Source organism: Amblyomma maculatum, chromosome 2 (genome assembly GCF_055883805.1).
Source record: "Amblyomma maculatum isolate TAMU_Amacu chromosome 2, ASM5588380v1, whole genome shotgun sequence".
In the NCBI taxonomy this organism is placed as follows: domain Eukaryota; kingdom Metazoa; phylum Arthropoda; class Arachnida; order Ixodida; family Ixodidae; genus Amblyomma; species Amblyomma maculatum.
This window is the reverse complement of record NC_139345.1, coordinates 31,404,888-31,429,820: the sequence shown is the minus strand read 5'-3', so window position 1 is coordinate 31,429,820 and position 24,933 is coordinate 31,404,888. Positions and strand designations below refer to the sequence as shown.

At 46.3% G+C, this 24,933-nt stretch overlaps 1 protein-coding gene across 8 annotated transcripts in view; it reads right to left on the bottom strand.

Moving 5' to 3' along the window:
• Positions 1 to 19,265: 19,265 nt before the first annotated feature.
• The window catches only part of LOC146198282 (parathyroid hormone/parathyroid hormone-related peptide receptor-like), a 350,560-nt gene continuing 344,892 nt past the window's right edge, over positions 19,266 to 24,933 (bottom strand). For all 8 annotated transcript variants that reach the window (XM_084593693.1, XM_084593694.1, XM_084593695.1 and 5 more), the window contains one exon: positions 19,266 to 23,672. In XM_084593693.1, the coding sequence (XP_084449819.1) occupies positions 23,371 to 23,672 (302 nt within the window). In that variant the 3' untranslated portion in view covers positions 19,266 to 23,370. The remainder of the gene's footprint in view (positions 23,673 to 24,933) is intronic.

The window sequence follows — 24,933 nt, the reverse complement described above, 5'->3', positions numbered from 1 at the left end:
CCTGCCTTGGATGCAATGTTGCTCTGGAAGGCGTGTTATAGCTAGAAGTGTACGACGCTGTACGTATGTTTCGCACGTGAAGATTTACTACTTCGTAATACCAGGGCGTCTTCTGCGATAGCTGCAACAGAATATGGCGATGCGAACAGCTTGACATTGTTGGGGCATAGAAGAAATATAGGCTCTTTGTTCTTGCTTCACTGCAGTCCGAGGCGCCCCTCATAATTCGGCCATTCCTGTCAAAGATGACAATGTCGGAGCTGCACACAGTGATGACAAGCGGCTTCTCCACCATCGCCGGCAGCGTCATGGCTGCATACATCAGCTTTGGAGTGAGTAGACGTCTGCCCATATGCATTTTGGGCTTTGTTACTATTCGTGTGGATACGAGCGTCGAGATGTGATTCCAAAAATCAGATGATCTGGGAACTCCCTGATGTTGACACGAATTGTGTACTACTGCATGCAGATCTGAGGTCTGATGCCGCGCACTTCTGGAACGACATAACAGCTGCGTTTGAAGAAAACGCTTGCGGGCTTGGTATCATACATCTGGCATATTCTCGAAGAGCGAAGCGATACGCCTCGCCATGACTCTGGATATTGTAGCCAGATACAAGCTAACAGCATCGACTGGCCGCTATGTATGGGGCTCTGTCCCAGCAAGCGATTGTTCACGCCCAGGCAAATGATTATTCTTTTTGGCGCATGTACGTCGTCTGCATTCTTGAATCTTTCTAGGGATCTTTAAATCTGCTTTAGTATGCTCTACGACAACGCCTACTCTCGACGATGAGGTTGGCTTCAAATTTGAAACCTGTGACGTCCCTCTTGCCACCGAACGTTTGCTTTTGCGTGTCCCCGTGGCTCACCTGCAAACGCTAGCCATTGTCGCTAACTACCCGTAACTTGAGCGCAGGGCGCCATCGATGTCAGTCTTTCGCGCCGTGTCGTGGCGAGGGTCAAGGGGGTATTACCCTGTTTCGAGCTGTTTGTGCCCGAGTCAGAAATGCCAGAAAAAGTGCCTTTTCCGTTTTTCCATTCGAGCCAGCACGATATGCAGAACTCTAGGCGTCTCGAGCGAAATGGCAAATCTGTCGCCCAGACTAGGTTGGAGACGTTGCGTTGCAGGGAACGACGGCCGTAATTTTAGAACACGACGACTTCTATCTCTGCTCTACAGACTGTTATATACACACTTCGCTTTGAAAAAAGAAAAAAATAATGATGTAACTTAAAGTGCATGCGGAGAGTGCAGCCTTGCCAGCTGCACGAACGCTTCCTGCCGTCCAGTACGAGCTGAGTGGTCGAACGTGATTACTGCAGGTTAGCCCCGGTCACCTGATTACGGCCTCCATAATGAGCGCACCCGCGGCACTGGCCTGCTCTAAATTGCTGTACCCGGAGACTGAGGAGAGCAAGACGCAGCTGGACAACATTGTAATGCCGAAGTGGTGAGCTAGACGACGTTGCACACGTATCCCCGCTTACCCGGATCCCGGATGTGCTGCACCTGTCCTCGCCTCGCGAATATATTTTCTGGTTCGAGAGCGTTGCGAGGTCTAACCGACTCACCATTACCTGCGTCGTCGTCCGAGTAAAAAAAAAATATATAGCTTGAGCGGAACGGATTGGAGCCCAAGAATTTCTCGTGGGAAGAGAAGAAAGAGGCAGCTTCGGTTTCGCACCTATGGTTAGGTTATCGTAGCTTTCACCACGCGTGTTTATCTGCCATTCTCTCGTGCTGTGTATTGCATGTCGTCGTCCTCGTCAACTTTTAGCCACGAACATGCTAAACATGCTATCAAAACGCACCGCTATTGAATCGCCTTCTTAAGATGAGTTAAAGATGATAGATAGTTTGACTGATGGACTTGGCTGGCCACCACAATTCGGGAGGACCACCCGCGAAATTGACTTTGCGCAGTATGAAAATTACGTTGACCCGCGTTTAAAACCTACTGGCCTACTCCCAATGTAAATGTTGCCTATACTCCTAAATTCGGGTGGCCCACGCCCGCAATTATGTGGGAAAGTCCTTAAATGCTGTTGTCAAAAGTGCAAAGCCCAAGGGGTCTGCTTCTGAGACACTTCGTGCGACTTGTAATACATTTTCGTTGTTCTGAATCTCTTGATCGTAAGAGTTTTTGTACTACTCTCTCCAATGAGAACGACCGCCACTAATGCTAAATCAGTGCCACAACACAGCTTAGAAGCAGAACCACTGGGTTCTACACTTTTGATAAAGGTTGTACCTCGTGATTTGCATGTTTCGCACGATACTATACTTAGGTTGCCAGAGTCAAACCATCTCTCTCTCTCTCTTATTTTCTTTCTTTCAATCACAGTGCTTCAAGCCAGATTACAATGTCAACTTGAAGTTCCCAAATTTTGTTGGAAGCAAAATATATCCCAAACTGATCGCTGAAAGCGTTGCCGGGGTCTTAGACTATTACAGAAAAACTACAGAACTAGAGATAAATACTACAGAACATCTTACGTAAAATCAGTAAAACCTGACGTTTACGACAGAACTACAGAATATTTTGTCGTATTTTTTACATGGTTTTGTAGTTTTTTTCGACGGGGTATTTTCAGTGACTTGACGTTCCCAAACCTACAAGATGCTTTGACGCGACCGCGTTCTCTGGGGACTTGTGCAGTGAGGAGCGGAACGTCCTCGAGGCGGCTTCGAACGGCTGTTCCGTCGGTTTGATTATTGTCGGTAACATAGTGGCCAACCTGGTCGCCTTCCTTGCTTTCATCGCGTTCCTGAACAGTTTGCTGCTTTGGATTGGCTCCATCATCACCCTGGACTTTCTAACCTTTGAGGTGAGCGTATGGCGACAATACTCCGGAAAATATTCTCTCTATATGCATGTATGATTGGCTTGTTGGGCGAGTTGATTGAACATTATTTTAAAACAGCGCTAGAACACGAACAAATGTGTGTTTGTCTCTTTCTATCTGCTGTTGTGTCCGAGCTAATGTATGACTAAGGTGGTGTCGGTGTGTCTGCGTTCGCTCCACGGGCATCTCAGCAAGCTTCGTCTGCAGATGTTCACTCGATCTGCACCCTACACGCACGCCTCAACAATCGCTGCCCACACCAATGGACATTCCGAAGCAGCGCTTTGCGTCGCCTTGTGAAGAAACGGCTTGACTTCCCAGGAAGAGCGTATACCCTCTCAATAATGACCTACAGACTGGCGGCGGTGGAGCAAGAAACTAGAGTTACTGGCTTTGCCAGAGTTTCGCGTTCCTTTTCTTTCGCCGCTAAGTAACCGTGTTGCGCAGTGAAGCCGGCCCTACGGGCATCCCGGTTGCATTGTATCATCTGTCGTGAGTACGGCGTACCGCGCTGTGTGCGAGCTGTGGGGACGATTACTTATTTCGATTAAGATAGCCAAAATAATTCCTTCTCGACTGATTTCCAGTCTGGCTGATTGGCTCCTGCAAAGAAGACGTACGGCTTCACTGCACAACTTGGTTGCTTATACGCTACCTTCGCTCAACTATGGCATCAAGAAATCGTCGAGCCGCCCGGTGTCGGGTTACGGTACTCGCCGTTTGAACAAAAGAAGCGAAGGGAGAAGCCATCGTCGGCTTCGCGCGAGGTCTGGCCTGCTGATGGGGAGACCCACAAGGTGCCAGACCGGACGGACGAAAACTCAGGCAACATGACGCTCAGCCATGAGGAGAGAACGACGGAGGGTCGCCTGTGAGATGGCGATGTGTGTGTAAAAGTGTAGTGGCGCACGTGCAACAATGTGTGGGCCGGGGCTCGGTGATGCAGTGCACGAACTGTCAGCTCGCGCTTTGCGATTGGCCTGTGCCGAAGATGAACCGATTCTCTGCCTAGGGACCCAGTGTGACCCGAGAGAAGAAAACGTGGTTGACCTGGAGTCTTACATAGGGAGAGGGCTTCGTTCTGAATTCTCCAGAGTAAAGATGTAAATAAACTCCTTGTTCTCTGCTCTAACGAAAGCTCCTCGTCTCCGCGGTTCCTTGACACCTCGCCAGTCAACGCCGTTCGCGGCTCCGGCCCTTTGCTCCGGCATCGCGATACTGTCCGTGTTCTAACTTTGCTAATTTCGTGGCGCAAAATCAGTCATGCATCCCAGTATGCTTAAACTTAGTCTGTTAAGCTTGAGTGAAGCTGATCAAGCTAGAAAACATCACTTCTATATCGTTTCAAAGTCTATTAAGATACAAAAAAAAAAGCTCACCAACAACATTAATGTCAAAACAAGTATCAGTCAGCTATTCACGCGTAATGCAGTACCAAATGAAACTCAAAAGAAACAAATTAAATTTTGCGTAAAACATTGAAATGTTGGAATATATGGCTCTGAGTACTATTTTATTATAGACTGCCTGTAGCTGCCATTAGTTGTACAAGTTTTAACGTTCTTCATAAAATGAGGCGTCGGCGTTGTTTCCGCCGGTGCTTTGAGCGGAAAATGACGGGCACGCCTCTGGCAGGTAATAGTTATCAGGTGGCATGGCCAGGCACTGATTGGTCAGCAAGATGTGTGACGTGTCGAGGCCACGCGACATCGAGTTGGTAGGAGCTGCAAACTTGAGAGCTCCATAGAGATGGGCGAGGTAGGAGTTGAACCCGCTACCTTTGGATCCAAAGTGAGAACCCCCCGGACACGCAAGCACGTTCGTAAGGCTTGGCCTATGTGTCTATGTCGAATGATCTATCACATAATATGGTATCTATGACGATATGCTAATTGGCGTGTGGGAGATAACAGGAGCACAAATGACGTGCGCGAAAGAGGACCCGCAAAAGGAAGACATTAAAGCTATCGCGTCGTGCCCTCGAACGCGCAGCTTAAGTATCCGAAATTTCTTTCTTTCTTTCTTTCTTTCTTTCTTTCTTTCTTTCTTTCTTTCTTTCTTTCTTTCTTTCTTTCTTTCTTTCTTTCTTTCTTTCTTTCTTTCTTTCTTTCTTCTTTCTTTCTTTCTTTCTTTCTTTCTTTCTTTCTTTCTTTCTTTCTTTCTTTCTTTCTTTCTTTCTTTCTTTCTTCTTTTTTTTTTTTTTTTACGTTGCCAATTTGTTACTGTAACTCGCGGGTTCTTCCGTGCGGCAGCGCATTTTACAAGACCGGCACCAAAAGCGCTATTTTCTACTTTTATAACGTGGTTTGATTTCGCCAAAGATATCCAGGCTGCGTTTGATGCTGTCAAGAGACTTATCACCCACGCGCAGTTTCCCATCTTTTAGCCGACGAGGGACTGCGGCGCCTGATCCCAAGTCGTAACATTCGGGTTACTTTCGGTAAGGGTACGTGTGCGAGTACTTGTGCGATGACGAAGGGGAACGGAATAATCCATCAGTGTGCTGTTTGTTATGCGCCATTCTCAAGCAACAGTTGCGAGACATTCGTAGCTCTCTCTAGATCATCCGGGCGAGTTGGTATGGTGACATGATAGCGCCCGTCTTGTCTGTTCTTCACCTACGTTCACGTCTGTTGCGCTGTTTTTCTATCATGTCTCTAGATCAGCCTGGCTGGAAAGGTGCGGGAATAGTTTTGAGACGTGTTGGGAACGATTTTTGCGCAGTGGGTGTTGGCCAAGCTGTTCACCCCTTTAGCGTTCGTGATGGGCATTCCATGGAAGGACTGCAGCACCGTGGGGGAGTTGATCGGCATCAAGACCTTCGCCAACGAGTTCATCGCTTACTCGCGACTCGCCCTCATCCTAGAAGATCTAGATGTGAGTCTTCCTGCTATGCAATTACTTCGGGTAGTGTCAATTCTTACTTGCAAGCGCTGAAAATAACGCTTGAAGCAGGAGGCGCCACTTGTCTCTACGGTCAGTTATGGTGTTCAAATATGTTCCTCTCACCGATACTAAGTCGTCATAACGAAATTAAAGTACTCTCATGAACCGGTGCTATTAGACGCGGCGCAGAGAACACATTTATTCATCTCGAGGTAGCTCATAATACCAGTAGGTACCTTAATTATGAAACTATATCAATGCGTATCTTACTGCTAGGTTAACAATTAGTAACGAGATTCCATACGTTCTGAGACACCCTCACCAATGATAAAGCACATCCGCAATACGGTGGAGGAATGGTAACAGGTTTTGCTCTCTGGCGACCTTCGCCCTCCGAATTGGCTTGCGCTCGAAAAAGTGGACTTAAAACTTTGCTTCGCCAGCTGTACGAGGCATGTTGGCCGGTTACGCGACATTCAACTTCAACGCCCGTGCGCAAGATAGGCACAATTTTGGTATATAGGTGGCGCGTCAGCTTCTGCTATTGATGCGTACAGGGATACCTTTCCCGACCGCTGTGCCGGCATCTCTGCACAACGGGTGGTGATCTGTGAGCAAGCGCCATCAACTAGTCGCTGTATTTGCATTGCCAAGGGTGGAGCGAGTTTCAGGCGCTGAGGCTCGTCGACGTATGTCTGGTAATTTTCAGGAACCCACGCATTTTGCGAAAACTGCCGCATAACTAGCTGGCACTGAACACACTTTCACATTAGCTTACCTCTTGATAATTGTAGCACCATCAACAGACATATTTTCGTAATATTAGACTGATTTTTTCTCAATCTTAGCTGAAGACTGCGGTCGGTTTTTCATCGTTTCTGCGGAACAAGCATATGGCAGCGAACGCATTGTGAACGAATCTCATAAAAGCTCGAAGGGATAACGCAATGGAAAACGCGCGTAGACACATCTTAAGTATAAAAGGCATTACAAAACGGTTTTATACGCTTTTCTTCTTCAAGAGCCTTTAAGATAGTGCGGACTGAAGTTTGCTGTAATTGAGATAATCATGGTGCGGTGAAACGACGAATACATGTTAGAATCGTTGCTTTATCTGAAGGAGGAAATGTGCGTCTTTGTATCTTGGTCTGACTTTCGGCATCGCGCGTCGCTTTTGTGTGCTTGGCACCTTGCTCGGGAAACCTGGCAGGCGCGGAATACTCGGGAAGATAAAGGCGCAGCACTATAGCGTTCCATCTTCCCCTCTTCTCTTTTCTTTTTTTCTTCAGACGCGGTCTGTGGTGATCGCCACGTACGCTTTGTGCGGCTTTTCCAACTTTGGTTCCGTCGGCATCTGTCTGGGTGCCCTGGGAGCGATGGCGCCCGAACGCAAAGGAGACTTCGCCTCTGTCTCTCTGCGGGCCCTGGTCGCCGGCTCGTCCGCATGCTTCCTCACCGCATGCGTGGCAGGTACCTGAATCACTGACCTCTCCGGTCTCTCGCGAACATACACTAGCACGGATGTTCAATGGAGGAGTGCAGGAATGGAGAGCACGCGAGAGAGAAGCGTCTACAGCGTTTGTTGATGCCGACATCGGTGAAAATGGAACTCTGGCTGCATTGCTGGACGGAGGTATACAGTGAAAAACGTGGTTTTGAGAGAAGTCGAATCCCTTCTAGCTGCATGCATACCGGCGCATCTTCTCCGCGCCCTCTGCAGACCGTGGTGCGCTGGCTTGCCAAGTGTGCGTTTTAGAGCAGTTTAGCTTTGACTAAAGTCCAGTTTTACTACCTCCTCCTGGAACTGCACAATCTCGCCTCCTCTCCCCTGCCACCTCCCCCAGTCCTCAAGAGGTCCCCGACACACCCATGGCTGAGAGCCACTATGTCATAAGGGTATTGAAGGCTTCGCGTTTTTACTTTCATTTTTTCTTTTTTTTTTTTTTTTTACATACGAGCCAGCAATAAGCAAGGGCATCCGCAAACAGTGGTGCATGCTGTGCTAAAGCACTAAGAATTTGAGCCCCTTGGTCGACCAATTCATGATTGCATAGCGTTTTCGCACGGCTTCCCTACGGACTGACGCTGCGAGGAAACTCGCCCTCTTGTCTGTCATACGTCTCACCAGCTTTACCAGTAGCAGTTGCGACAGGGCGACCACAAGATTTTCCCTCTACTACCTTACAGAAAGCCTCTGATAAGCGAAAGCCGTTCAGGTCACATTCTCGCGGAGCCGGTGAGACTGCTTGAAATAGATCGGCATACAGTGATTCTAATCGTGCAAAGTGGGGAACTACGTGTGCTGTTATCAAGAGATGAAATTCGATACTTTTAGCATGGAACACTTGTTGCATTTTATATTGCTCGAAGCCATTAGGAGTGTATTAGTGAAGTAAAGCTTAAAAAAAAAAAATGTTAAGAGAGCGTTTGCATACCCACGCGTTTTTCTCTGTACTTCTTAAGTGTGCTTTCCTGTGGCTGATATCCTAACCATGCCGCGTGTTATCGGTATGCCTATCCTTACTGTCAAATATGCCATTTGGTGCTGATAAACGGCTTCATGCGTACCGTGCAATCTATACGCAGAAATTTTGCAATTTTCTGGGAAAGAGTTCTTGAACGCATTGTTTTCGCATTTTGTATGATTTCACGATAGCAATCGGTATATCCACATATCCGGTCTTGGCAGGCTTCTAGTTTTTTGCTACTGATTTAAAAAAGAAAAAGCGTCTCATTGGGTTTCTGCTACAGTATCAATTATTCGTTGTGAGCGCAGGACAAATTTCAGCAGGAACATTTTGCTACTCATCGGAAGTTTAGACCATTTCCATTAACATGCTCGTAAGAGCATAAAACAGTATTTCACAGTTGCCGCACAATTATTTCAAAATACACTCTGGTTTTCTCGTGTATAGTATTACTCTCTAGTTGTGAGCGCAAGATGAACTTCAGAAAAAAAAAAAAACAACCTTCTCATCAAAAGCCTATAGAATTTCCACGAATATGTTCGTAAAGTGTGTTAGAATATTCCGCATTTGCCGCAGAAACTTCATAAACATGGAAAATTTTTTTGACGTTTTCTAGGATAGTATTAGCTACTCGATGATAGTGCAGGAAAAGCTTTGAAATCAAACTTTCCTCACGCTTCGATAGCACAAGCCATTGCCATCAAGATGCATATACATAGCAGTATATTACAATAACCCACAGTTGCCACTCACAATTAAATGATGTCCCAGAAATGTGGACAATTGGATCTATGCAGTGCCACGTCTTTGTAAGGTTCGTATGACGAAGATCTCGGCAGCTACTCATGATGTGCATATTCTTACCATCGTCGTGTATTTTGGTGAAGCCTCTTTTGCACTCTATTCAGCGGTAACGAAGGCGGCAATTATCTTTCTGCAGGAAGCCTCATCCTCTGAAACATGATGACTATTCAAGGGCTGATATGCTCGGTGCACATGGAGCCGTCTCCTGCGGATATTCACTCCTGTTAAGCGAGACAAATGGCTGAAAATGGAAGGACGTAACACGGCTACCTATGTAGTCTTTTTTTTTTTTTTTTTTTTTTTTTAAGAAAGGCGTTTTCGTCACAATCGAGAGAAGAAAAGTTGATTGCTTGTGGGAATCTACGTTTGAAGACTGCTTGTTCAACTTGTTTGTCCGATTCTTTTATGGACAAGCGGGAAAGCGAATGGCCACAGCTGCAGGATTGAGGCAGGTGTTTTGCGTATGGCCTTTTTTATGGCAATGAAAACAGCAGATACGATGAGAATGAAATGGCTGTAGTTTGACAATCTAACCGTAGTATAGGCAGCTGTCCGGCAGAGTCAGCGGGCCTTGCAGGATGAAGAGTAATGTGCCACTGCGCCCCACTGATGTGAAATTTGTTTGCATTGGGACAAGTTTAATCGGGTTACAGTGAAATAGAAGAGGGGCAACAGATTCTAGGGGCATCTGCGAAACAGTGCATAGTTTCTGGGTTGCCGCTAATTATTACAAATTAGCCGTTATTGTGTTTGAGGGGCGCTGAACGACAAATTCACAGTAGTTGTATCTGTTGTAACAGTTAATGTCGTCGATTGTGGTTTTAACATAATGGCCAATAATATATAGGAGCCGTGTCAAAGCGAAATGTAGGCTTGATAACGAGGAACAATTTTCGTGCAAGTAAGAGTGCAATGGAAGTGCGACTCTGTGAAGTTGTCAGGGGTTCAATTCTTATTTTCGGCTTTGGAAGGGTAGACTCAACCGATGCCGTGAGCACAATTCCTCGGCCTCGAGGGAGTGCGACCGGCACGGAGCATTGCCCCCTAGACAAAGGTGGCCTGGGCTGTTATTCGATGACAAAATAAGTGTAGTTGGGGAAGCTCGAGCCTCGGTTAGCGTCCTGGGGAACGTCGTCATGACCTAGCTCGCCTAGCTTGCCAGTGTTTTACCAAGCACGTATCGTTTCACCCTTATTCTGTGTATTTCTTTCGGAAAAACCTCGCGCACCAAATTTTCCTCGTTATCCTCGACGGATGATGTTCAAAGCTCCTTTAATGATCCCCTGCAAGGATATTTTGGTACTCATTTTGTGACTACGAGCAAAGGGGCGATGAAGTGTTAGGCCTAGTAAATGCCGACGGAAGGCAGCTGTGTTTTGTGTGCGAGTAAGTGGTTGGGTAAGCGAAGAAACGAAGAATTTCATGATTGACGATGCATTTCCTGCCTCTTTGGCAAGGTTACAAGTACAGAATTGTCCAGGCAAGTAGTACCCGTGCGGTATAAGGACTTTAAAAACTCGATAGTGAATAGCCTGCCTCCACTGTCATCTGCCATCCGGCCCCGGCATGGCGTTAGCCGCTTGACTGACTGGAATATTGGAAAGCAAGGGCATCGAAGAGCTACCGAGATGCGAATTGTGTCTCGTGTAGTATATTGCTAGCTGCTGTAACTGCAACTGTAGCGTATGTTGCTTTTAGTGCTTGCGACTTCAAAACCACTATGGGATATTTGTTAACCTTGCGACGAACTGCAACAATCTCCACCGTGTTCATCCGTTGGCCATGATATAGATATCCTTCCCTTGGGCTGTTTGCGATATGCGAAACGTGAGTACATGTTTAGTCTGCAGTTTGTTTACAGTCTATTTTTATAGTGCGTAATACATTTCCGTGTTTGCGTTCTGTACTGCTCTTGCAATAAGCCTGTCTGAAAAAAGGCATGCGCGGCGGCAATAGAAAACGATTATCGTTTTAAATAAAGGGATTATAGTGCTTCCGTTTAAACAGCACTGACGATTCCTATGTTAGCTGTGAAAAATGCTGCTACATGTATTTAATAATATTTACTCTTGTCACACATCGCGCTAGCTTAATTCTATCAGTTTTGTGCCATGTAGCTGTTGTTTTGAAATATATATAGACATGCATGGACTGATTGCCAGCTTTGTTTGTATTTTGAAGTAATAGTACGATTTGTGAGCGCAGATGACTGAACGAGTTGGTACGACACTTTATAACAGCACAAAAAACACACACTCAAGTGTATGTTTCATGCACGAACAGTGTAGTAGTTTCCTTCGGGTGTTCAGTGAGAGCAGCAACTTGATATTCTTGGAAGCCAGCAGCGTAAAAGCTATACAGCCTTCACATTACAGACTCTTTGCTTGCATTTGTGCAAAAATAATCTTGCTTTCATATTTCGAGATAATTAATTTGCGGAAGAGCTCATGCATTTAGGTGAGAGAAGTATGTTTTTCACTTTCGGACCAAGGAAAGTTTTCCTTACTCCCACATATGTTGGTCTTATTGCTGGCGTTGGGCAAATGTCAATGTGTATGCGTACCTCGGGCTCGGTTTCTCGTGCTCGGTTTCTCGTGCTCGGTTTCTCGTGCTCGGTTTCTCGTGCTCGGTTTCTCGTGCTCGGTTTCTCGTGCTCGGTTTCTCGTGCTCGGTTTCTCGTGATTTGTGTGTGTGTTTTTTTTTTTTTTTTTCACGGAAGAGGCTGGCGCGTGCACATGTGTGAGTGGCGGTTCCATTCGATCTGTGCTCTAACGTTTTGCTGTGTGCGTTGCAGGGCTGTTTAACTGCTAATAACGTCTCGCTTTGGTGCTGTCAGGATAATTGGCCAGATAAAGAAACGGCAGTTGCTTGCATTCTTTATTGTCGTTCAGCCATTACTTTGTATTCAGCGTGGCACAGAGAAATATGTATTGAAGATCATTTTTATCATTGGCGAGAGTCACGAGAGTAAACCAGCGTTTTTAATTTTTTTTTTTTTGCATCTGGCAGGGTTTCTTAAGAAACGAGCGTGGCTGATTTTTTTTTTTTTTTTTTTTTTATCGAGAGCCGCAAGAGGTGACTGTGAGGGCGAAGGCCTGCTCACTTTCGCATGTCAGTATGAAACGATATTAGCGGCTGATATCAATTTTAGTTTCCCAGATACTGTAATCAATGATCGTTTCCCAGATACTGTAATCAATGATCGTGTGCGAATTCCGCTCATGCTTTAACGGTAACTACAGCAGCATAAACGCCGACTACCTCTGCAGCGTCAGGCGTGTGGAAAGAAGGAATGCCCAGGGCTTGTCTTTCTATAATTGGATATAACCTAAGTTTGCAGTAGCCGGAACGCACAGCTCCTCCGTGAGAAAAAGTAGTCCTTTTTTTAAGGGATTTTCTGGTTACTCAGGTAAAAAGCTATCCGTCAGAGCAAATTAAAAGCGCAGGAATTTCGACAATACATTGATAGGTGATTTTATGAAATGGTAGGGCTTGAGCGCCAATCTTTACCCTGACGGGTGGTTCGTGTAATGGAGTCACAGCTGGCGTGAACGCAAAACCTTCGGACTTCGATCTGAGAGATGTCATCGCTCAGGCTAAGTTAAACTCCTCTAATTGAAGTGGGTGGTTATGATTGTAGCGAAATATTCGAGCAGTAACGCCCCGATTACGGTAACACTAAATCTGCTTGCACTATCAGCATAAAATATATATATATATATATATATATATATATATATATATATATATATATATATATATATATATATATATATATATATATATATATATATATATTTGTCTTATATATTCGTTAAATTGTAGAACGTAATGTCCAAGACACATATTTCCGGGTCGACAAGCGACGTTGCTCTCCGGCTTCGAATCGTCTGTGCATAGTCTGGTTGGTTCTCGAACCTGAGCCTCAGGTGGCACACCGGTACGGAGCACTTGGATTAAATTGAACTGTCTGGAAGCATGATTCATAATCAGCTTGTAGAAAAGATAGAAAATAACTATTTACGTTCTCCCGATGGTAGTGTCCTTAACCTTTAATCGTCAAGTTCGCACTTAAAAAAAAGTTTGATCAAGCTCCAATAAAAAAATTACATCATTCCGACAGCGTGCCCCAAGATCGCAAAATATTCATTCCAAAGAACTGGCAGTGCAGAAGGTGTCAAATTAAAAAGGCGTCTACCGCACTCCATGCACATAGTCTTACCTCCATTGTGTGGCCAATGAAACTACAGCAGGGTCCGTACTCTATAGGGATCTATTATGCAGGCAGCTGAAAGTAAATAGTGGTCAGTTGCGAAAATATCAAGATAGCGAGACCTACCAATTGGCGATAGCGATCGTCACTGGCCACACGACTGGCTATTAACTGGCTTCGTCATGCAGCTCTTCTGAGGCCCGGTCCGCAATGGGCAAAGGGTCCACTCGCTTCCAGCGTACGCTTGGAAGCGGTCGATGACAGAAGACCAAATGGATCCGGGATGCAAAATGGAGTCTTATGGGATACTCCTGATGCTGGATTACATACTCTTTTAATACGAAATCAGTCCCAAACTGCATACCATAGTCGGCCCTAACCGCCGCATCTTGAGCGTTGTGAGAGTGTTTTTTGTATTAGAGCGGTATACGTAATCTGGGCTCAGGACGTGAGACATCACCTGCTCTGTTTACTACAGCTTATATATTTAAGGCATGCAAATAACGGAGAGTCGTTAATTGCAAATACGTCAGTTTCCTATGCACACGACTCTTGTATTTTTGTGTAAATTCTCGGTAGTAATTCAGGTGCAGCTTGGGAAACGGCTTGCAAGGATCGGTTGTAGAATAATAGTAATAAAACCTATGACTATGAGATTTGGTAGCGATCTTCTAAATAGGCGTAACAATTCTAATCAGTTACTATATTATGTAACATTTTATATTCATTTATACATCTTTTTTTTCATAAAATCAACTGCGTTCGCTTCGCAATATATATAGTTCCCGAGAAACAGTTACATAAAGCACTAAAAACTAATTAGAACTGCACATGAAGCCTCTGGAACCTCTCACCTTTTCCCTCATCGTCACCGCAAAAACCGGTAAAAAAAAAAATTTGAAGGCCACTTAAGCTGCTCCTTGAAGGATACAACATTAACAGTTAATTTCCTTTCGGATCCACTTCCGCTGACGTGCCTTTGTTACTCGCTTAATCACTAATACTACGATTAGTGCTTCTATTATCCTGAAAGCAGTTTTCTAGGCCTGGAATTCGCACGCTGGCTTTGCCCACCTTTCCTCTCTCTCTCTCTCTCTCTGTCTCCCTCTCTCTCTCTTTCTTTTTATTTTCGCCAAAAACGACACAGCGCACACCGCAAAGCCGTGAGCACCCACGGCGCCGTACAGCTGGTGTTTTTGTTTCATGTTATTGCATGTGTTCTAAAGAGTCACATATGCAAAGCAAGCGTTTTCGATTTCAGGCATATGACCTTTATAGCGTTCAAGCATGCTCCTCGTCCACACATCCGCCGAAGATGCATACAAAGTTTCGTAATCCGTCTGCTATCCACACCGTTCTCTTCTTCCGTACGGTTCAGCAACATCCAAGTGGGTCTCATTTTGAGATATCCACCCAGAAGCGACAGCGTTTCTGCGTCTTCATTTGCTGAACATCAATTTTAATTTTCATTTATTTTCCTGCTGTCCGCTTCTAGCCTGCGTTCTCCTCTCCCAGGTGTCGAAAAGAGAATCTTTCTTCACCTCCTCCAATTCCTTCTGTTTGTCACGAAGCGTTAGAGGTGGATATGGAGAAGTGAGACAGTTGCTGTGCGCTTCCTTTGCCAAAGGAAATTTCCACTTTTTTATTCCTCTTAGCCGTCGGGAACAGGCACGCATTTCCGTGCACCTAGTGATCGCGCGCTTCTCTCGCGTGCCGGCGCTCTCCTTTCGTGTGCTGGAGTGGATTCAGTGCGTCATTGCCTCGCAATTGCCCCAGGTGACACCTTTGGACCTTAAGAGGCTCAGCTCACGCCATGCTGCGAAAGTACTTTTTTCTTGCAGTTAGGTAACTTGGCTGCATGCCAGATTGTGCTGTGTCTAGTATCCGTTTTGGAATAGAGCTTTTATAGCCTTTTTTTCTTACTGCAACTCGCATTATGCAGAATTTGTATTGAGAATTTGTGCCAGTGTACAAAATTGTGCAGATGCATGTACGCGATTCACACCATCGTCTTTCATGTCTCATCCGGATGCATCTGAGTTGAAGGTGATGCTTCTCGCTTCACTTTAACTACGAACCTCTCAATCAACCGGGCGGGATTCACCTCTGAAAAGCCTGCTTTATGCAGCTTTGCCACTCGACCAAGAAAATGTTTCTCGCTCCAATGGGACAATGCTATCCCGTCCTTCGTCACTCTCGTGTGCTGAGACTTCAACGGTTTTCAAGCCCTTGGTGCATACATTCACTAAACATTTTGCTGTGTCAGATTCAACCCATGATATACCAACCGCATACGGCCACGCAAAATTTTCTTGTGGTGTGGTTTTTTCCCGGAAAGTGGTGAGGGTATGATGAATATATGGAAGGCGACGACACTTGATGAGAGTAAAGGGACGAACTGAAGTTTATGTCCAAACCTTAAAATATTTACAGCACCTACAGCAAGGTTGGGCAAAACATGAATCTGGCTACCTCGGCCTAGCCGAAGATGTCGCGCTAAGCCATAGCTCGGAACCCTCGACTGGACCCTCGGGTTCAGTTTTAATGTCTCTGGGTCCAACTAACATTCGAATCATATAGCCAATTCTAGCATGCATCAACCTGATTGGTTACTCTCTGTCTACCACACCTCTTAAACTTTATTTAAGGTTATCGCGCTCTCCCAACGCGTACATCCAAGCAAAAAGGGGGCAACAAAACAGTTAAAGCATGCAAACGGCAGTGACCCGAAAGACCAAAGTTTGCCTGCCAAATTCCGGGCCCTGCCCCACAACCTTGACCTGTACGCGGGCCCCTCTCTTACAGAGAGAGGGAAAACAAACGAGGACGCAACCTTTTCTTTCTCCTCATGTCTCGTGTACGTGTCAACATCGCACCTGCTCATTTTAACGACACGGTTGTCAATGCCAATTTGGTGGTGTCGTCTCAACGCATCTTTCCCGTACTTCTTTGGCGCTATGCACATGCGGTCCTCAAGTTTTCCCGAGATCGGCATCGTCTGTGACGTTTGCCCCTGCGAGCGCGTTATTGTGGCTTAAACGACACGCAAAGGACCCCTTCCGAGCAGTACGTCTCCTTATTCATACACGGGCTTCGTTGTTCCAATTTCGACTCACTAGTCGTTAGACGCTGTTACGCTTGTCACTCCAATGGCCTTCGTCGTCGGTGCCGTTCACCTTGCACCAGGCGAATACCTCAGTGACGACAGGCGCCTTTGTACAAAGCATACACAAAGAACCACCGCAAACAGGGGTTGACGCTTGACAGTGTCCGCCACGTTACTGAGTGCCTGCATCGATCTTTACACACCTTTTGGCAGTTTAGCAGTGAAACTCGGCACTTTTTTTTAACGAGCTTTAGAATAACGGGCATTGTTCTGATACTGCTGGGTTCCCTGAGTGTCTCCGTCGCAATGTAACAGCGTGATTTTTGTTGTACAGCAAAGTTTTGACATGCTTTTCCTTATATATGCATATATGCGAAACCTCAAAACAAAAATCACTATTTTTAAACTGTCCCACCCAACCTTTACACTTTTTCTTGCTGTTACTTATTCTCTTGCGATGTGAACTTGCAGAGCTGCTCTCAAGCATGTAGTGCGGTAAACTGTGCACTACGTTTTTGTTTCGAAAATTTGCTATCGTCACCTATATACCGTTCCCTCTCATCTGCGTGTGTTCAGCGCTTAAACATTCAAGACGAGCTACGACGGCCCTAACAGATGACTGCAAGAATCGCTTGGCACCCTGTCTGAGAGTCCATATGTCCATGCTGGTGTTTGCAACCATTTCTGTGGTGCCTACAAACAGTAAGATGTAAAAATGAATGTTGGAGCACAGTTCATGCCACTGCTTTGCAGCGTCGCCTTTTAACTGGAGGTCTACTGATGCCTGCTGTTTATAGGAACCACAGTCCAACGGTTAAATCATTTTGCAGGGGCTTGATGATTTCACAGAGTAATTTACGGGCTCACTGGAAAATCCAGGAACGTAGCAGTTGCGAGCGTGCGCTGAGCAAGTCAGATACAATTTTATTGGAGAAAGAAAAGATGTGGGCCAAGGAAGGTGGTCAGCATGTGCCTCCGAGACCATGCAGATCCCTGGCGACACAGACCCATGCCACGGCTCGGGATTGAATGTTTGGTTCTTCACTGGCCTTTACTTCATTCCACGTGTCAAGGGAGGGATCAGACATGAGTTCTGTAGGAGGTAGGTGGGCCCAATAATTCCCCCTAAAACAAAAAAAAGGTGCGAGAAAATATGGCCGTGATGCTAGGATATGCGCGCTACTTACTCCAGGTGGTGGAAAAAGTAACGTGCACGTGCGTTGTGTTTGCATTGTACGTGCACAAATGCCTTTCCACAGAAACTTGGGCTCAAATATACACGTGACCCTACTAAGCCACTATCTGTAAGTTGCCTATAAGTAGACAGCACACGCAGTGCTGGTTGCCTTCCACCACAGCCACCCTCTGTGGCTGTCAATGTCAGTTGATACGCGTCTTTTGTTTCTGCGGTTTCCGTATACAGATGGCTGTGTACTGTGCAACATTGCTTCGTTTTTTGTTTTGTTTTCTTTCTGGTGTTTCTTAAAATATCTTTGATTATAAATGACTGAAACTTCAGCGTTAGAAACATGCGGACAAAAACAACAACAAACAAACAAGAAAACATCCGGAGTCCTGAATCTCTAAAGAATGTTTGAAACAACCTACTGCAGCCTCTCAGGTTGAACACTGCTATCAAACATCAAAGCACCTTGGACTTCTCTGAATTATGAGTTGTATTCGCAGCCTTCCTGATGTGGCCGCCTTCCAAGAGGCCCTGAAACACTTGTGTGGTATGTGTTCTATGCTGAAATGCTCTAGCCTCGTAAATCTTCCTCGCAAATAATTTTTCGAACGCATTTCGTATACGGCACCTATCGGGGGTCGAAATTTATCCCTTGCCTCCTCACGTATGGTCCTATCCGTTCCTGATCCTTAAGCAACCTCAAAGCTATGGAGCTCCTCGTGAAGCTGTGCCTTTTTAAGACGCAATCATATATTAATCTGTTTCTTCGTTACAATATTTATCTCGAAGCTGCCTCCATTCATGGCAAGCGTGTCTAACCTGCCTGCCGCGGCGCTGCGTAGCCGCGCTTCCTCTGCTCGTTTTTAAGCATGGAATGTCTCAGCTCTCGATGCCGGGGCACCAAAACGAAAGGAGAACACGGAGGCGAGACTAAACGAACTTTTGTGGGTCAAACCCTCGTGCCAAATTCTCCACTGCCGCTGGAACAGCGCATTAATTAACACGTGTATTCCTTGTCCCGTAGTGAGTGGATCTATTGCGCTAACATTGCGCGACATGAAGTCTAGGCTCTGTCCTGTAGCTCGAGCGCGTAGGCGGTGTCCTCGTGAAGTGTGAGCGTCGTGATTGAGGGCGTGGACGCTCGGAAGTAGGCTCGTGCTGCCATTATTCGGTGCTGCTCGGCGCGCGTCGTAAACAGTGCGGACCGAGGTAAGTAAAGCGAAAAGCAGTGCCCCTGCACGTTGTACTCTGCCGGCCAAGCGGCGCTGCCGACGGATGCATGGTTGTGCTTCGCCAAGATGAGACCTTACAGCGAGGTTCAGTCTCTATAGCACATGCTTTGCTTGTACTGCAGAGCAATTTTTTGCTATCACACGAAAGAGCGCATAATACCGTTCTGTTTTCCTGTACAGTTGCGTGATGGTCGTGCCATGCTCGAAGGTATTCGGCGAAAAGCACCCTAGAATTTCTGTGGAGATCTGTCGTCCAATCAAGGCATCAGGAAAACAGCAAATAGTCCCTCAGATGTTTGAAACACTTGAGCAGTGATGAATAATGCTTTGAAACAATTCTTTCAGTGACTGAACAGATAGTTCTTCCCTTTTTTTTAAGAACTACGACGTTTGATTTACTCGTTAAGTTATCAGAGAAAATCCGCATGAATACAGTCAGCCCTGTGGAGGCCTGCTGCTTATGGCACGCTGTCATTGCCAATCATGATGTGCGCCCATGTCAGCTGATGCCTCCTATGTGCTGCAGCTGCCGCTCTAGGTCTTGAGGGTAGAGGGTGCTCTTTCCTGCACTCATCGCAATCACTGCAGAAGCAACTGGAGATTTCTCCTGCAGTCATGCCCTCTGCCGCAGCTTAGGGTGCTTACAGTGCACTGCACGCTCCCAACTAATCTCCTCACTCTTAAAATGTTTGCTATGCAAACGCTTTAGATTGTGTGTAATTGTGCACACTGCCAATAAACTAGGGGAACACTTAATCGCCGCCTTGCGGGTAGCCGTGATAGTGGCCTACGATACTCTGTAATTACACACATATTCCCATATAATCGTAAGGTACCACTTTGCGTAAAAGTGTTCACAAGCCGAACAAGCGTGCTTTGCGTGTCCTAAACGGTAGCGTGTCTGACAGAGAAAGCTAAGGGCGATGGTTACAGGCACACCTAATACCGAATGTTTTTCTTCACATATATTATGAGGTAAATCATTTCGGACATAGCATGACATTTAATTCACACTACATGACATGTTTTAACCACCTTCATTCCACGCGTGACGTCGTAATAAATTAACTTGAGCGTTCTGGAGTGTTTGAAATTCCTGTTCGAGGTCATGTGAATGCGACGTCCTGACACTGTCACCGATCAGAATTATTTCTTCACGGCTAAATATCCCGACGACAGCGATACCTGCTTTTCTGCGACACGGGACACTTACACTATCGCATGACACGTGAAAAGACGAACTGCATAGAATTATAGCTTTGTCTTGTTGCAAAATCTAGGAGCAGAAAGTTTTGACGTCGCGGGCCCAAACACTCAAGCCATCTAGTGTTTTAAAGATGTCAAATATTAGGCGCCGATTACGCGGTCTCTGTACAAACCTAAGCGTTGAACTGACAGCACCTGCTGGTTGCAAGTGATGCGGACTGGGCCTGGAGCGAGCGAGTTTTCCTCCTTGCTTGTGAACGTCCGTAGATGAAGTGGAGCAGTGGTGAAGGGACTACCCTACCGAGCTGCTGCAGAGGGTTGAGACAGATCTCACTGCGAAGGTCGTAATATAACCTTAAGAAGCGCACGCTCGCTGTGGGACCGGCCGTGCAACTGCGAATTCATTTTTAAGGCTAAAACAGGATTGGTGTTTGCAGGATCTGTGCGTACGCGAGATGCGTCCGCGAGATACCGCGTAATTCCACTCGATATCGGCAGGGTTCTGTTTAACCTCTATAAAAAAAAAATAATCCACAATCGGGAGTTGAACCCCTACCGAACGCGATAACCGACTGCGCCACGCCCGGAATGAGATCGCATATCCCTGTCTAGCGTTCCTGCAGTCTCCATGGCAACGTAGGGGCACAATGACGATGCCTTCAACCCGGTTTTCAGGAGGGTGTATGGCGCGCGCCATCTGCCGCCATATATATGAAGCCCAAATGCCGCAGCGAGCGCGCGCCACCGCCGCCAAGTGAAGCTGCTCACCTCAAATTCGGCACGGAAGAAACACTGTGTGGTCAGCGGGGTTCTGGCAAATAAACACTACAGTAGAACCAGCCTCAAAGGCTTCGCCTTATCGCTCTTAAGGGGTTTTAGCCTCAATAATTTTGTAATTTTTGTCAACATTTATTCAGTTCGCGCCGTTCTGATTGGCTCAGACCAGCGTAAGTCCAACATCTTCCAAACCACTTGCGATATGAAGTATATGTGCATTACTCGAACATTTATTCAGTTCGCGCCGTTCTGATTGGCTCAGACCAGCGTAAGTCCAACATCTTCCAAACCACTTGCGATATGAAGTATATGTGCATTACTCGAAGAAGGCCTGAGTTGTCAAAGGCAAAAAAAAAAAAAAAAAAAAGAGCAAGCCCCATTCCGAGGGGTATGCCATGGCCTCTGCTTCGTGTTAAGGTGTGATACTTATTTGATATACTCATGGAAATATTATTTAACGGCTAAACATGTTTATTTGCGATAGGTTAAATGTGTTGTGGGGCCTCTTTAACATAATCACTCGGTTGAATGGACACGTATGACTCTGCTCAAAGAATGCAAAAAAATACGAAGCAACGATAAAAAGAGCAATGGAATCAAGACACCCAATCAGAATCCTGAAATGTTTTTATATTTTTCTATTGCTTCTTGTCCTTCTGCATTAATAATAAACCCTATTCAGCTAATATTTTCAGTTAGGTAAGAAAACATCACTCTCTCTCTCTCTATCAAAACTTGTTCCTTGCAAGAAACGGCTGGTATCATGGATTTTATCGCCGGCTATAACTGTGCTGCAACAGCATATTGGTGAGAATGAAGCCTAGAGAAGTGTCGTGCTGCCAAAATGGCTTGCTTGCAGTGCAAGGAATATTATACACAAACCCAGAAAGCCAATACGACTGAAATTGATGAGCTGAAAGTGCGAAACTGGATTGGTTTGTAGGGTTTAACGTCCCAAAGCGGCTCAGGCTATGAGAGACGCCGTAGTGGAGGACTCCGGAAAATTCGACCACCAGGCGTTCTTTAACGTGCACTGACATCGCATAGCACACGAGCGCCTTGCTTTTCGCCTTCATCATAAAAAGGCCGCGGAGGCCGGGATTCAATCCCGCATCCTTGGGCACAGTAGTGGAGCGCCGTAACCACAGCGCCACTCCGGCGGGGCGAAAGTGCGAAACTGGCGCAAGAGTGGTCGCAGTACTGTTCACCAGATAATCATGGTAGCTATGAGGCGTGACAAAGCGCTTGAGGGAGGACGAAGGACGCATTGTGGTGGTATGTTGACACAGGTTTCTTTTTGTGCGAAAATTGAGGAAGGGACTTTGGGGAAAACAAAGCAAGGGTCTCAAATACGAGGCAGCGGTCAGTTGTCACGCCTAAAACAGTGGGAAGTGCGGCGGTCAGCACAACGCAAACAAAAATGCAAGGCTTACGATATGAGCGACAGATAAGAGATTAGCTGGCGCAGGCCGCACAACGTCAGGACACTGTTGGATGGCGCGAGAAATTGCAACAAACCAGTGGAAGGCTGCATGAACGACGAATAATCTAGGGGACATAGTGAATAATGGTTTTCATGTGCACTAAAGTTTTGCATATGTTTTGCACTTTCATTGAAACGCTGTGAGAACGATGCATGGTGTTTGTATATCGTCTAGAAGAGTGAATTGACACATAACGAAATGGGCACAAAACACGGCTGCAGGGATGATGATGATACACAAAGATCTGAGCTCCGCAGATTGCGCTCCGTCCAGTATAATAAAAAAAAAGAAACAAAACATAAAACATAGTTTTCATACCGCACTGAACTTTTGGGTAAAGATCTTGCGAACATTTGCGAACAAGAGGGAAGCTCGTTTCTACGGGTATGATGGACACGTCAAGTGATTAAATACGGATTCCTTGCGATTCAGCTAAGAGCTCTCTCAAATCGATCAGCGAGTCCACATCCCGACTGGCGAGTCTGGGAGGACTGCATAGCACACGGCACAGTTCAGATTTAGAGCATGTGATGCCACAACTGATCACCTTTGGTACCCTGTCGGAGAAGATTAACAACACAGTGCTCGTCGTTCTGAGCACTCAAGTGAAGACAACAGTCTTGAACGGGGTCGGAACGACCAGAGGTCTAGGTGAACTCAACTCCTGTATATGCTCGCAACTGGAATAGCAGCGTCCACACTAACCAGCCTGAGCTGAACAAAACTGTCCGAGAGCACGCTTTCCAGCTGGGCTCCTCCAAAAGCCTAATCTCCCCAAAAGTACTGTGGTCTGGTGTTGAAGGCTGCATCGAAATCGATGCTCACTCACGGGTGTTCTGCATGTGCGTGATGGGAGCGTCTCGTCCTTTCTTCCACAAAAATAACGCATCTTTAGTTGGTAACACGAAAGAGAACGGGCGCGCACGACACAGGGATATTGAAATGCATCAACACGGGCAGGCTTAGCTGTTCCTCGTGGTAGCGGGGATTGGTGCACACGCGTTTCTTGACATCATCACATATTCGAGCATCCTCGCCAACTTGCCAAAGCAATGTGCGGAACACTGACGCTCGAACCGGATGGTGCACACTGGAAAATTGTCTGACGTCTTGTGACGACTGGGCTCGCATAGCACACAGGGAACAAGCAGGGGTCACTTAGAGACAGGTCTCCCTCTGTACGACCCCTTCGAGGAGGTTGTCCTTGCTTGTGTCTACGTGTTCAGGTGAGTCCCACTGTGCATTGGCGCCACCGTTAAACTTGCGCTGGCTGCCGGGCGTCCTCTCCTCCTGTCCTGCGCGATCCATTCTGGGGCTATCTTCGTACTCTTCCATGCTGGTCATGCGTTTGATAGTGGGTGTGTCCAGCTGATCAGCGTTGCTCAGAAGTCTCTGGCTGGAGCGGCCCTTTATCGCAGAATTTGGAGAGGGGCTCTTGGTAGCACCTTCGCGCTTGTCCACTGTACCAGGAAAGGGAGAAAGGAGGGAAGCATAAGAATAATTAAAGCAGGGAACTCAAAGAATGCTTACCACCATGAAACGCGAGATTCACATGTGTATATTCAAGCTTTTAAATGGAATATTGTTTATTCCTTGTTCGGTGTCCTTTCCACTGGCAGGGAGTGCAAGACGTCATATGCTGCCCCTGCAGGCGCAACTATATGTTGACCAACCACAGAGCTGCGCGGTGCACCTACTACGGTGTCTCTCTTCTTTTCCCCCCTACTCCTTCATGCTACGCGTGCAGCGCATGCAGAACCGCCAAAAATGCCCTTAACAGCTGTTGACGTGAAGAAAGCAAGTGAAGTCTATCGCTTTTCGCTATGCGACAAAAGGAGCCGAGGTGGACAGGTTTTTGCGAACGATGTGCACTATGACACCAGAAATGTACAGGGGGGGGGGGGGGGGGGGTAAAAATAATGCCCTCCATTTTTCCTCTGACGCAGTTTATTCAACATTGATGAATTTCGTAAACATTACCGCTGAATTTCACAAACATATCTGCCGTACCTATGTTACTTTCTATTAAGATTTCTGTGAATTGTATAGCCTTTGCGCGACCATGCGAACAAGGTCGCGCATATGTATTATTTTTGCTATCTTTTAAGGCGCTAGCGGTAACGGTCCCGTTCAGAGGAAAAAGCGGCGTTTGTGTGACTGGAAAATCCGGATTGACTAAAGCGGTAGTCATGAATAAGCGCGTAATTTAAATGCAAATGAGTGGAAGTTGATCCTATGGAGCATCTGACACTTAATTGTGTCGAGAGTCAGACTCGATCCTTACGTCAGCAAGGCATCTTTGTTTGGCTCAATTAAAAGGCAGCAGGAAGCATGCTGATTCTCGGGGTTTGTAGGAACCTGAGAGACTGTATCGATGGTTTATTAAAATGATAACGTTAAGGGTCCCGTTGACCAGAAATTGCAGTGTTGCCACTGTGAGTGAAAAATCACGGTTATCTCTCTCGCAAGTGACATGCACTGAGTGGTTTGCGGATGGCGTGACATCACGAAGCTGCATGACATGGCCGAATTGGTAGGCGCTACCAACTCGGGCTTCACCTTCGTGCGGCTATGTCAGGTCGTCTTTCACATCATAACGTGTCTTACAGCTTTGTGCTAATGAGAATGTGTCGAATAATAGATGCCAAAATTGAAAGAGAATGAATAAACGAGCAGCAAAGCGCATGTCGCGAACGAGGATCCATAAAGGTAAACGGGACA